Source organism: Netta rufina, assembly GCF_964035555.1.
Source record: "Netta rufina genome assembly, chromosome: Z".
Taxonomy (NCBI): Eukaryota; Metazoa; Chordata; class Aves; order Anseriformes; family Anatidae; genus Netta; species Netta rufina.
Window position 1 is genome coordinate 57,965,664 of NC_140126.1, and position 13,907 is coordinate 57,979,570.

Consider the following 13,907-nt stretch of genomic DNA (forward strand, 5'->3'; position numbering starts at 1 on the left):
AAAAAAATATCTACAGAACTTAAAAGCAGAGGCAAAATGCACTTACAGTGTTGGCAAGTTCCAAGTAACTTCCTCCAACAGAGCTGCTAAAATTTGAGGCCTGAGACAGAAGCCTCTGCAGAGCAGCCTGTTGAGTCCCACTGCTTCCACCATTCTCCAACACCTTCAGTAGTGTAAAGTGACTCTGGAGGTCTGGACTCTGAAGGTCTCTTGCTCCTGAATCATACTCCCAGCTTTCTCTGGCTCCTGATAAGGCACCTAAAATGCAGAAACAGAAAACCATTCTAGTATGGGCTATGTATAAAGAACACAGAAACAAGCCAGCCTGCCTTTCCAGAAAAATAAAAAGCAAACAGCTCCACTGTTGTTATACCCCATCTTGCACATGCTGACAATACCAGAAAGAAAGAAGAAAAGCAGTAACATTTTCAATGCACAGAACGTTAACTAAATCACAGGATCCAGATGAAAAAATGAAAAACATTTGCATACATTATTTACTAAAGGATGTAAAATAAGTAGTTTAATTTACAGCAGTTAAGAACCACGGAATGAAGAAGTGTCACTAACTATGTCAGATTAAAAAACAGCATTAATCAAAGAACAGAAGAGGAAAACCATACTTCTTAACTTTTAGTTTAGTGAATAACAACACAACATATGAATTCTGTAGGTGTACAGTGTTTATGACATTTTTATGTTAGCAACACTTTCTCATTATCTCAGAATTGCCCGTTACAGTTCAGGTTCCACAGAAACACCAGTCACAAGGTGTTTCATTAAAAAATCAATGCAACACTACAGTCATGTAGCTAGAGACAATGAATGCTTCAGGGAAAATTTTTAGATCAGGAAGATGGAGGGTTGCTGTTTCTTCTTGTATAATCCTTCCAATTTCTTATAGTCAGAGACAGGTTTAAACCCTAAACCAAATTTTAAACAGTTTTCTTATTTTATCAGTAACCATTTAATCCCTGTGGATTTCTGTTTTATATACAACAGTCTAAATCCTTTAAAAAGCTTTTAGATTTTAGGCTTAAAATTTTTGCATGGCAAAATATTCCATAGATTATTTAATAACCCTGGGCAGCGCTATAGTTTTTCACATGTAGCACAAAGAATACTGAAAACAATTAAGTGACTTGTCCAAGCACCCATTCTAAATTAAAAGTCAGAATAAAATCCAGATTTGAAAACTTTAGCAAAGCTCTATATCCACCATGCCATCAGCAAAATGTAAGTGATTGTCTGTAATGCCATCGTGATGGCTCAAAAGTTTTTCCTTTATAGCTATTTCTCTCTCTGAACACTCAAAGCGTTCCAAGTGAGTGTTTATCACTTATTAAGTGAAATGCCAGGGAGAAAGAACAAACTATGTAATGAACTATTAGTAGAGTGCCTTTTCACTTCCTCCCCCAAAAAAGTTAAATCTGCAAACATGCAAATAGAAAACCATCCAGAAGGGAAGCAAGGTAGCAACTAATTTATATCATTAGATCAACATCCTAACAGCCCTGTACAGCAGCTATACCTGATAAATCCTCTTAAGAAACCCTGAGATGGTTTCCCTGGCTTATTGTAAAGAGAATACATTAGTTTTTAAGCATTCAAGTAGAAATAACAACAAAAGAATTGTATTTTATAGTAACGTAACTAAACTTGATTCATATTACATGTACAGGTAACTATTAAAGACTAATTCAATTACTTTTACACCAAATGTATGCATCAACTGTGAATAATCTAGCTGCATGCTGCAAGCTGTCCAGCACAGTTGAACTGAGATACCACTGCCAGCTGTTTAACATCCAAACCATAAATACATTACATCCTGTGTAGGGCACTGACTACTAAGTACAGTGTTACACATCTCTGCCCTCTTGTGGCTACAGTATACAGTACATCAGGAAAATCTGCAACCAACAGAATTGAAGCAGCAGAGATGTCTCAGGAGACGAGGGGAGATGGGGAACCAGTTCTGCCCTCTCCCAGAGTAGACAAGAATACTTCAGACAATTCTGTCTCCACAGGGGCAGCCACAAAATTGAGAGCAGGCTGTATCACACCTGTTTTTACAGGACTAAGTATGGCACACATTCAACAGAGTATGTGCACTGTGAATTTCTATTACTTGAAAGACATTGTCCTGAGCAAAAAGCTCTCATATTAATTGAATTAGCAATACCAGCATTGTTGAAGAACCAAGTGGCCTTCGTAGACTTCACTACCTGTTATTCGATTAAAACACTGAACTGATGCAGAAAACACCTGGCAGTCACAAATGGAATTATTGTTGGTTTGGTTTTTGTTTGTTTGTTTTGTAATGACAGTATTGTGACTGTATATTTAACCCAAGTTTTCTTAAAAGTTCAAGCCTGTACTCCTGGTTTAAAATATACATTCCAAAAATGAGAAGAGTCATGACTGTTAGAGAGAAAGGCATTTCCAGTATTTCTAGTAATTTATTGCTGTTCTCTAAATCTGACCAATATAACAGATTCTGGAACTCCAGCTGCTAAACATGCTGTCCTCCTCACTCATTCACCTTTGGTGTCTGGGCTCAGCAGAGAAATTCTGGAGTTGTCAAAACTGTGTCTTCAGTTACAGCTGGTAATTCACTCAGGATATATGTCGTATTTGACATACAACACTTGCTCTTACAGTAGTAATCAGAAAGTGAGGATCCATTAGGTATGATGCCATACCTCCTGCAAAGGTAATATCACAGAGGGCCACGTTCTGATGCTGGTGTCATTTAATTGTGTTAATCTGAATGTAAATGGCATTTCATCTTCTAACAATTAGCATTCTGTGCATAAGCCTTGCATACTGCAACAGAGAAGTGGGTGACTATAAGTCATGACCATACAAACATGCTTTTTAGTTTGGTAAAAGATAGTTTCACCAGACTATGCCGATGGACCTGGCATTCTATGATTTCATCTTTGCTCACAGAGTAGAAGAGAGAAACCACCAAAATGGTACGGCACTGAAGGATCCATGATACCAGGAAATGTGTGATATTGTAAGCTTACCCTGCACGGGCTTCTCAAATGTGCCTGGCTTATGAATCACACAGAATCACACACACAGAATTGTCTAGGTTGGAAGAGACCTCCAAGATCACCGAGTCCAACCTCTGAACTAACACTAACAAGTCCTCCACTAAACCATATCCTTAAGCTCTACATCTAAACATCTTTCAAAGACTTCCAGGGATGGTGACTCCACCACTTCCCTGGGCAGCCTGTTCCAATGCCTCACAACCCTTTCGGTAAAGAAGTTCTTCCTAATATCCAACCTAAAATACCCCTGGCACAACTTTAGCCCATTCCCCCTCGTCCTGTCACCAGGCACGTGGGAGAACAGGCCAACCCCCACCTCGCTACAGCCTTCTTTAAGGTACCTGTAGAGAGCGATAAGGTCGCCCCTGAGCCTCCTCTTCTCCAGGCTGAACAAGCCCAGCTCCCTCAGCCGCTCCTCGTAGGACTTGTTCTCCAGGCCCCTCACCAGCTTCGTTGCCCTTCTCTGCACCCGCTCAAGCACCTCCATGTCCTTCTTGTAGCGAGGGGCCCAAAACTGAACACAGTACTCGAGGTGCGGCCTCACCAGAGCTGAGTACAGGGGGACGATCACCTCCCTAGCCCTGCTGGTCACACTGCTTCTTATGCAAGCCAGGATGCCGTTGGCCTTCTTGGCCACCTGAGCACACTGCTGGCTCATATTCAGCCGACTATCCACCATCACTCCCAGGTCCTTCTCTGCCTGCTCTGGCAGCTCTCCAACCATTCCTCTCCCAGCCTGTAGCTCTGCTTGGGGTTATTGCGCCCCAGGTGCAGGACCCGGCACTTGGCCTTGTTGAACTTCATGCAGTTGACCTCAGCCCATCGGTGCAGCCTATCCAGATCCTCCTGCAGAGCCTTCCTACCCTCAAGCAGATCGACACACGCACCTAACTTGGTGTCATCTGCGAACTTACTGAGGGTGCACTCAATGCCCTCGTCCAGATCATCAATAAAGATATTAATGGCAAACATGAAGACAGTTGGCAATGAAGGATAATACAAAGCACAACTGGTCTCTAGGTCACACAGTTACAACTCAACTGTGTGTCTTCAACAGCAGAGATACAAAGCCTGATTGCTATTTTCCATTCCTGAATAATACCTTCAGCATAGCACCCATTCTGTATAATACCTTCCTTTCTAGATTTGCTACTGTCTAAAATACACTATATATTGCAGTTTTAATAAGATTAGTCAGCTGTCAAATGCAAATCCCACAGAAAAACAGGTTCATTTATTCTGTTGCTCATAGAATTTAGCACTCTCCGTTTTTAGGGATAAAAAAAAGGGTACATATAGTCTGCTGATCTGCAGAAAGACAGCAGTATCAAAGGAGTATTTAAAATTAATAAATGGAATCATTTACAGTTAACGTAAATTTATATGTAGTTAAGTTCAGCCTAACAGATAGTCATGGCTGTTTCAGTCAAACAGATCTAGGATGAAATTCTGCTCATAAATCTCAAGAAGAATCTGTAGTGCACTTTTGAGATCATATTAGCTCCGAAGCTTTTAATTAAATGTAGCATAAACAAACGTAGTCACTGCATCACTTTCTTGAAGGCAATTTATTTGCAATAAGATCAAACGTGGAATTCGTGCAAAGTAAAAGTAATGATTTTTCAGCTCCAACTGGCCAGCCTCTCATGTTTACCCATAAGCTTAATTTCAGGCTGAATTTCTATCATTCTTCTGATTTATTCTCATGCTTGATCCATAACGTGAATACATTACCATATGAAATTTTCAAGAGATTTATTTTCATTAAAGAGAACAGGGGAGTTGGCTATGAACTGATTACTTATCACAAACTGACAGCTCAAGATTGCTTGTGAACTCATTCATAACAATTTACCTAGAATATGAAATCAGACCAGTAAATACAAGCACCTCTCAGTGGGACAGAAAATCCTTCACTTGGTCTAATGAATGAATTCACTAATAAACATCATTTATTATTCATCTGCAAAACAGGCTATCTTTATCACGAAACAAAACCCAGCAATTTACTAATTACCTGGAAAGCGCACACAAATCTATATAAAATATAATACAAATGCTTCTAATTCTAGCTTTTACATAAAACATGTAAAAACATTAGCACTGAAAAACCTGGCAGAAGCCACAGCTGTTCGGGTCATTTCCTGCCTTAAATCATTAGAGGCATAGTTCTTCTGTACTGTAAGGGCTCATTTGCCGAGCAATCCACTTCCATCACTGGATACACTATTCACACAGATTTAATATACCCATCATGGTTCTCAGTCTCCGTAACTGGAGCAGTGCCCACAGATCTGATCAAAAACTGACATTCTTCCTGTATATCCTACTGAAGTGATATTCTAAAGAGTCAGGTTACCATACTGTCATTGCAAGTCTCCAGCAACACTTTCAGAAGTTATTCATGTTTAACACATTTTAAAGGATTTCAGAAGAACATTAAAGTAACAAAATTCACATTCAGCTTTATCTATAGAAAAATCACTAAACAGTACTTGCAAACTAAAGTTCCCATTGACTTTAACAGTGTGAGAACTAGAATACATTATAATAGCCTTGATTTGCTGATATCCGAGCAGCTAAAAATGTAATTCTAGTAACTTGAAAAGTGTCCTTTTTCATGCATTTGAATAAAAGATTAAACTGTTAAATCTTACACTCTACTGAATTTCAAGCTAGTGGACACATGCAGGTTTGACTTGCTGAGCATAGATATAACTGAGTATTACTAAACCTGAATTCTGAATCTTGATTAAATCTGTCATCCATTTTAGCTTTCTGGCATGCCTCCTGGAAATATGGGAGTAGAAATATTTGTTGGGCAAATCTATTGTAATAACCTTATTCTCATACAGCCGTTAGAAATACAGATATCCCCCCAACAGGGAAAAAAAAGTAGAGATTGAATTGGTACATGACACATGACCACAATTTTGCCACCTGACCACTTCTGGGCAGCAATTAACAAGATTTCTTTGTGGAATGCATTTTGAGACTGTAATGAAGACCTTTCTCCAGTAAAGTTTAGGCCCTCTCTTATATAACAAAGACAGTGAAGATAACTGAATATACATATATGAGCTACAGAATATACACCATTGTTAATCCAATATAGAAGATATTCAGGGGTCATCTTGGTTTTGAAGTGTTGTCTGATACTGCTCCTGAAGGTGATTCATGGTCTGGAAATGCAATTGCGCCCAGGGACTATGAAGATTCAATGTAACCGGTGATGTAGAATGGACACAAAAACTAAACAGTTAATCATCTTTTACCTCAAGCATATATACCAAAGAAGGATAAACATAGGAAATATTAAATACAAAAAGGTATGACTATAAAGAATAGCAAAAGAGATCAGACAGAAAACAAAGAGCACTGGGAAACAGATTCGCTATGTTGAGAAGACAAAAAGAAAAAAGCAAATGAGCATCAGATGATGGGATAGTGAGGGAGAAGTACAGTCAATCTAAAAAGCAGGAAGACAGGAAATTCACTAAGGATCCAAGGCAAGCAAGCAACATTTGAATGTGTGAGACAAGCCAAGAATACATGCAGAGTTACTACAAGACAAAAAAAAACAGGAACCCCACTAAACAAGCAAAAACCAGAAACAATACACACGATGTTTTACATTATAGGAGACTGTCTACTGAAAAGGAATGACAGGTCAGAAACATGAGGAACCAAAACAGAGACAAGCAAACTGTTCAGGAAGAAGCATTAAATATATCTGAGAGTAAAAATAAAAATAAAAAGACATTGCTAATTAAGATGTGTACAAGGGAAGATTATTGGGATGACTAATGGAAGACCTGTTATTACAAAAGCATTTTAAAAAAAATCTAGGGTCATTTAGTCTAAAAAAAAGGTATGGGGATATATCTCTCACTAAATACAATCACAGATTTCTTCTGAAGCCTGGTTGTACCCAGACCATGGGCCATGTTTAGCTAGCATGCAGCTACTTCAGGAAGCGAGAGTGCCGCCAGTCTCGTCAGCAGTTTCCACAGTAGCTTGCATTGGTGGGTTTATGACCACATGCTATTGTCTAAAGACCAACAGCTGTCTTCTGATCTCTTGCATCTGTTACAGGGTGAAAGGAAGCATTTTGTAGTTGTAAATAGTTCTGATTTGATGGCAATTGATCAAAATGCTAAGGAAGACTGAACTCAATGACACAGATAATCTTCTGTTCCTACATCCTGTCTTCCTGTAGATGAGATTGTTTTTTGTTTTTTTTTTTTAGGTGGTAGAGTGAGGGCAAAAGGAAAGTGGAATTACTGTATCCTCTCAATTGGCGCATCCAGCACTTGGATCCCCAACTAAGTGGATCAATTTTTAAAGCAGCCAAGAAACATCCACATTCCTAAAGTATCCTATATCTGCAATACAAAGATTATTTATTTCCTAATTGTTTATATTTCTACCTAAGTACCTGCCTGTCTGGGCTTTCTGGACAACAAAACGCTCACTACATCACAGTTATCAGCTGAGCTCCACAGGTCCTGTCTCTTCAAGAAAGCTTGTTGTCTTGGCTGACTAGGATGTTTTAAAGAGGATGTTCTGCAACAGATACTTGTTAACACACCAGAAGAGAAGGCTGCATCATTTATAACACCACTAATAGATGACAAAATTATGCCAAAGCATATTCAGAGAACCCTTTATGGAAAATCCTGATACCAGAAAAATTGGTAACAAAAACTCCAGAGTTTATTGTCTGTTAAACCACTCCAGCACGACATTCAGAAGTCATACCTACCTAAACTGTTATTGCTGCTAGTCGGCCAGGAAGCTATTCTATCCCTTAACTTTTTCTTTTTACAAGAGTCATCCGATTTCACAGAAAGCTCCACTTCCTCCTTTCTGATTTCTCGCACCAGTTCCATGCGGCACTGACTAAAATCCTGGAAGGATATTTTTCCATTTTCATCTGCTCCCAGCTGGTGCATGATCTCAGCGACAGACTCCTCCATATTCAGCTGGCGGCACACCATCAGCAAGTCATTCCTAAGGATATTTTTAGAGGGAAAATGGGGGCAGGGGAGGGATGAAAGTGGAAGAAAGATTGGAGAAATGGGAATGGAAAAGAAAAAACAATTTAGTTTAGAATAAATACTGTCTGATCTGGAAATGAATTAATGCATAGATTTAAACTCAATAAGCCAACCATTTTTTTTTTTTTGTTAATCCAATAAAGAAACCATGATGTTGGCATGAAATTACAACACAGACCTTGGAAAAGCAAGAAACATTTTTCTTCAAGTGTTAACCTCTATTTTCCTGCTATTACCCACATTTCTACAACCAGAGACAGACACAAGTAGGAGCTGAATCTTGCTGCTGATCTCCATAGGATCTTCTGAAGAAGTGACATAGCAAGAATTTAAATTGTTATGCTCCAATAAGATCAATGGCAACTTAAACTTCCATTTTACTTGGGACAGGCCACACTTGGGACTTTTGCCACTGAACAGCAGTTAAGTTAAAGAGGACAAATATGAAGGACAAAGAAAACAGCAGAAAAGAGAAACAGCATTTGGAAACCTGTCTCCAAACATTATGACTACAAAATCCTCTTAAGAAACTTGACTGGCCCAACAGTTTAATGGAACTCACGAAGTTGCGAGGAGGGCAGTACCATGAAAAATACTCTGGCACCGTGTGTGAGTAGCTGTAAGACAGCTGCAACCAGGTCAATACGGAAGATACTTGAATCATAAGATACACTTAAAATTTATACGGTGGACTTATCTTAGGATAATTCTTAGGATTTATCCTAGGATAAATGCATGCAAATAAACCTAAACATACTGAAAAAAAAAAAAAAAAAAAAAAAAAAAAAAAGAACAGCTAGCAACACTATGACCAATGCTCTTCTCTGTTTTGTGTGAAGAAGAAAAGAACCTCAGGAACACCCCTTCGGCTTAATTTGAGGTACGACATTTTTCTCAGCAGAACGCAGCACTTCAAGACGTTTGTTCCCCACTATTCTCAACGCCTTTTTCCTTTATTAAAATTGTGGTAAGATTAAGTTTTTTTGAAAAAATTCAGCAGCAGTTGGTAGAAAATGCACCATGAGTAAGAAGTTGATCACTAAATAATGGTGAATATGTGGACTACATGTATTAGACAAACATCTGACATTCCTCAACAATGACCCTCAAGAAAGGAGGGTTCTTTCTGAAGAGACTGTCACACTGACTTTTCCCAAAACGTTAACCACTAAAAATACCAGTGCTTTCTTGTGCAAAGACAGCTCTGCAAACCACGAATGAATAATCTTCCCGACCATATAGAGACAGCACCTCTGTCCCTTTCCATATGCTCAGCTTTCACAAACAGCAGGAGACAAATTTGATAGACTGTTGCTGCTAAAGACTCTCAGCCACCAAAAGAAGTGACAGCAAAAGACCCTATTTCATAATTTTTTCTTGCTATTCCCCTCCCATCTGGTCCTATCTCACTTAAAGAAAGGAAGAGGCATTGAGAAAGAGAAGGAAACAAAATCTTGACGCAACCTTTCCAGCTACTGAAGGAAGACAGATACATATTTGTCAAATGACAACTAATCATATTCTAAATAATGTGTGGGTGACAATTCAGATCTGAAGCAACAGCTGCTCTACACTGCCAAGTGGTGCATCACTTGGTGCATCATTCTATCAAATTTCAAAGGTTAAAAAAATTATCACTACTTCAGCAGTCTTACCCTTTACTATTTCTTTCCCTCCATAATTTTCTCAAACACTTTTGGTTTGGATTGCTTAATACTACCACACTGACTCACACCACAAACAGTATGAATATTTCATGGCTTACTTTAAATGCTGCTCATTTTTACGTTGTGCAGACCTTTCCATAGAAAGAAGACAAAGGAAACGTGCAATAAAATTACTATTATGTGAATTAGAATATATTTAGTATTATTATTTCAATACAAATACCTGAACATTGTTCTGAAGGTTTATGAAGTTTCTACAAGGTCAAGTGAAGTATCTGAAGTTCTTGCATAAAGTGTTTCACTAAAGGCATTTAGTATCACAATCCATGTCAATCTGTCTATCCATCCTAGAGAAAAAAAAGCCCTATGCTAGGTGGAACTTGGTGTTTCACACAGAAATTCTAGAACAATGGACTTTTTAGCAGAGATTCTAATTGTGAGAGTGAAGTGTAATAATAATAATTATTATTATTATTATAAAATTATGACTATGTATTTTATCATGCATAGAGTAATTTCTTGATGTAATTGGAGATAAGAGAATTAAATTAGATGTGCCAACCCTGAAGTGATACTTGTAGTTAAAATTTTGGTCAGTTTTGCTCTTTGCATTTAATCTGGTCAATGACAAAACATTCAAGTTTTCATGAGGGAAACAACTCAATTATGTCTACATTAACAATATAAAGCAGCGCTAACCTGAATTCAGATGCCAGCAGTTAAACCTGAGTTATCCTCCACCTTTAACACCAGTAGTGCTGCGGTGGCATGGACAGCAACTGCTTTACATACCACTTCAACTATAGCAACAGAATTATGAAAAGCAATTTACAAAGGAACTACTTGTGCACTTCACACGACGTGACAAGATAGACAGACTCCCCAGAGGAGAACTAATCTCTGGAATTATTACTAGGAAATGAAGTGTTGAGAGACTTCACCAGGGGGGTCGAGGACAAAGCTGCCTTAGTCTCTGAAGAGGCATTTTCTAACACTTCTGTGGGAGTGCCTTACACAATGCCTTTGTGCAAAAACTTGAAGTCTCCATCACTCATGTCTTACTACAGCCCACAAAGGACATCTCCAAATTGATGTTTGGCTCCTGACAGTCAAAAGGTGCTAAGCTTTCTCTCCTGTTACGCAAACATTAACTAAATATCATTTGTAGCATCTACAGTTTGAAGGCACTGCCTGAAGCAACCTATAGAATCACTAGAAAAGGTGGAATTAATTACAAAGAACATGAAATCGGAAACTACTAAAATAACCGAGGGCTACTAGCACTACAGAAAGTAACTGACCTCCAGTGTAACAACCAATATGAAGAAAGCTGATAAGAGCTTTCCTAATCTCCACCCACAAACATTTTTCTCTGGAGACGTTTCTTCTCAGAAAGAGCAGTCAGGCGTTCAAACGGGATCCCAAGGAGGTGGTGGAGTCACAGTTCCTAGGGGTGTTCAAGGAAAGGTTGGACGTGGTGCTTAGGGACATGGCTTAGTGAGTGACATTGGTGGTAGGGGGATGGGTCGACCAGGTGATCTTGGAGGTCTCTTCCAACCTGAATGGTTCTGTGATTCTTTGATTAGAGAGACATTCACAAATGAGTCCATTTTAAGTTAGTATTTCAGATAGCTCACAATTGGTTTAGATGCATTTCATAACACAACTGTATGGAACAAATTTTCTTATGTTTGTTGTTTTTTTTTTTACTCTGTCTGCATCTAGGAAACTTGAGATTGTCTTTAATTTTGACTTTTCTTCTTCAAAGTCATTTGTACGCCTAGACTGCAGGCTGCATAAGCAAAGATCAGATATTTTCTTGCAAAATTACCATAAAACCTTTTTAGCAGCTGGAAACTTAGAATCGCAGAATATCCTGAGTTGGAAGGGACCCACGTGAATCACTGAGTCCAGCACCTGGCTCCACAAAGGATCACCCAAAAACCAGACCCTTTGTCTGAGATCATTGTTCAAACACTTCTCGAACTCTGTCGGTTCCATCAACTGGCCCGCAGATGGTCACTCAGAGGATGGAGATCAATGGTTTTTACTTGGGCTGGCAGCCTGCAGAAGTGAGGGCCACCGGGGATCTACCCTGTGCCCCATACTGTTCAGCATCTTCATAAACGATCTAGACAAGGGCATTGAAAGTACCCACACAAAGTCTGCTGATGACACCTAAGTAGGTGGTGAGATGGACATGTCAGAATGGAGAGCTACCTTACGGAGAGACCTGGGGCAAGCAAGAGCTGTCTGAAACTCAACAAAGACAAGTGCAAGGACAACATAATCAAAGATCTGAGTACAGGCTAGGATCTGTGTGACTGGGGATCAGCCTGGCTGGAAGGGACCTGGGGGTCCTGGCAGACAACGAGCTGAGCAAGAGTCAGCAGTGTCCTGCTAGAGCAACCAAGACAATTCAAACCCCTCCACTCAGAGCTCCTCAGGCCACGCCTGATTATTGTGTCCAGTTCTGTCCCCATAATCCATACAATGACAAGGACAGCATGGAGAGGGTCCAAAGGCAGGCCATGAGGAAGACAGAAGACAGGTGATGAGCACAGGTTGCACTGGTAGTGGTTTTGTCTTCATGTAAGAAAGGAATTTCTTTACAGTAAGAACAATCAATCAGTCACAGGAACAAGCTCTCCAGGGATGTGACAGAGTCCCTGTCACTGGAGGTTTTCAAGGTTCAACTGGACAGGGGGCTAGATAGTCACATCTAGGCTCTTTTTTCTCACAAAAGGCTGGACATGATGATCATTGAAGGTCCTTTCCAACCTGAGCAGTTCTAATATTTTATAAACGTCACGCAGTAACACATCTTGATCATTTTGGCTGTCAAGTTCCACTTACTTTATACTGTCTCAATACTCTCTCCTTTCACTGTATCAGGTTTACGTCAGAACAAGGTAGAAGATTGTAAAGGAGACATTTTCAACTAAACTGACATTTGTAGTGAGTCATAAGTACCACAAGTCAGGCTTGTGTTACCCAGGGCATTAGCTGGACACACTAGTTAAAATTCCAAGCAGCAATACCATTGATGCTGGGATTTGAAAACGCACACTAAGGCTTCGGTTTTAACATCTCATTGTGATCAGGAAGGGAATTCATGATAATGCTTTCCCAGGCTACATGAAAACTGGGGGAAGACATAAGATTGTTGTCTGACATTTGCTGGTTAGAGGATTTTTTCTTCCAAAATCTCAAGGGATGAAAGCAAAGTATAAACACAAAGTTGAAAGCAAATGGAAAAAAAAAAAAAAAGAAAGAATAATCAAAACAGACTAGAGTCCTGCAAGAAAGCTTTTATTCCACAGCCACTGGGTTCTGTGCTACTGCTTAGAGTCTATATGGCACTATATGGGTTCTTGCATATTCGCTGGATTATCCTATAAGCACAAGAGCCAAATTGCAGAACTCGGCAAATAAACTGCAGAAGGCAAGCAATGACGCTCTTGTTGTGGAGAAAACACATGACTCAAAGAAAAAGCTAAAAAAAAAAAGCCAAAAAAGAAGACAAGAAAAGTGCTGCAGAAGTAAGCTAGGCTGCCTTATCAGCAGGGGGTAAACACCCTGTGCAAGGAAGGAGGGAACAGAGGAGCACAGCACTGACCACATCATGCCATCATTTTTTAACGACAGAACTTATTAACCTGTGCACAAGAAACACAACACTGCTTCAAACTGTTTTATAGAACAACCACTCCTATTTTCTCAAACATGATCTATTCTCCTAGTCTGGGCCAAAAGCAGGGTACCAGGGTATGTAGCTGCTCCTCTGGAATTAAGGGGAAAATAAGAGTCAGAGAAGCTTCAGAAAACAAACAAACAAACAAACAAACAAACAAACAGAGACATAAGAGCTTGGAGGGAAGAAAACAGGCAGGACTCTATTCTGGGAAATAGCATGGAGAGGTGAAGAAAAAGCTTGGAGTGCAAGGACATTTTGTTGATGTTTTAAATCTGAGGAGGAACAGTGCAGAGCTCCACTCTCAGGTGTGTAAAGGTCAACAGAACACAGCTTATATTAGTGAAGTGTCACCCTACAGAAATACAGCACATGATGAGGACATGCAAAAGGCCGCAAAGAAGAATTATCCAGCCTTGTA

The 13,907-nt window shown here is 39.5% G+C and overlaps 1 protein-coding gene across 1 annotated transcript in view; it reads right to left on the reverse strand.

The window, feature by feature from the left end:
- MCC (MCC regulator of WNT signaling pathway) overlaps positions 1–13,907 on the reverse strand; it is a gene marked incomplete at its 5' end in the record, with an annotated part of 197,525 nt that overhangs the window by 169,622 nt on the left and 13,996 nt on the right. The window contains 2 exons of the mRNA XM_084305166.1: positions 47–258; positions 7,831–8,078. Coding sequence (XP_084161292.1) covers positions 47–258; positions 7,831–8,078 — 460 coding nt within the window. The remainder of the gene's footprint in view (positions 1–46; positions 259–7,830; positions 8,079–13,907) is intronic.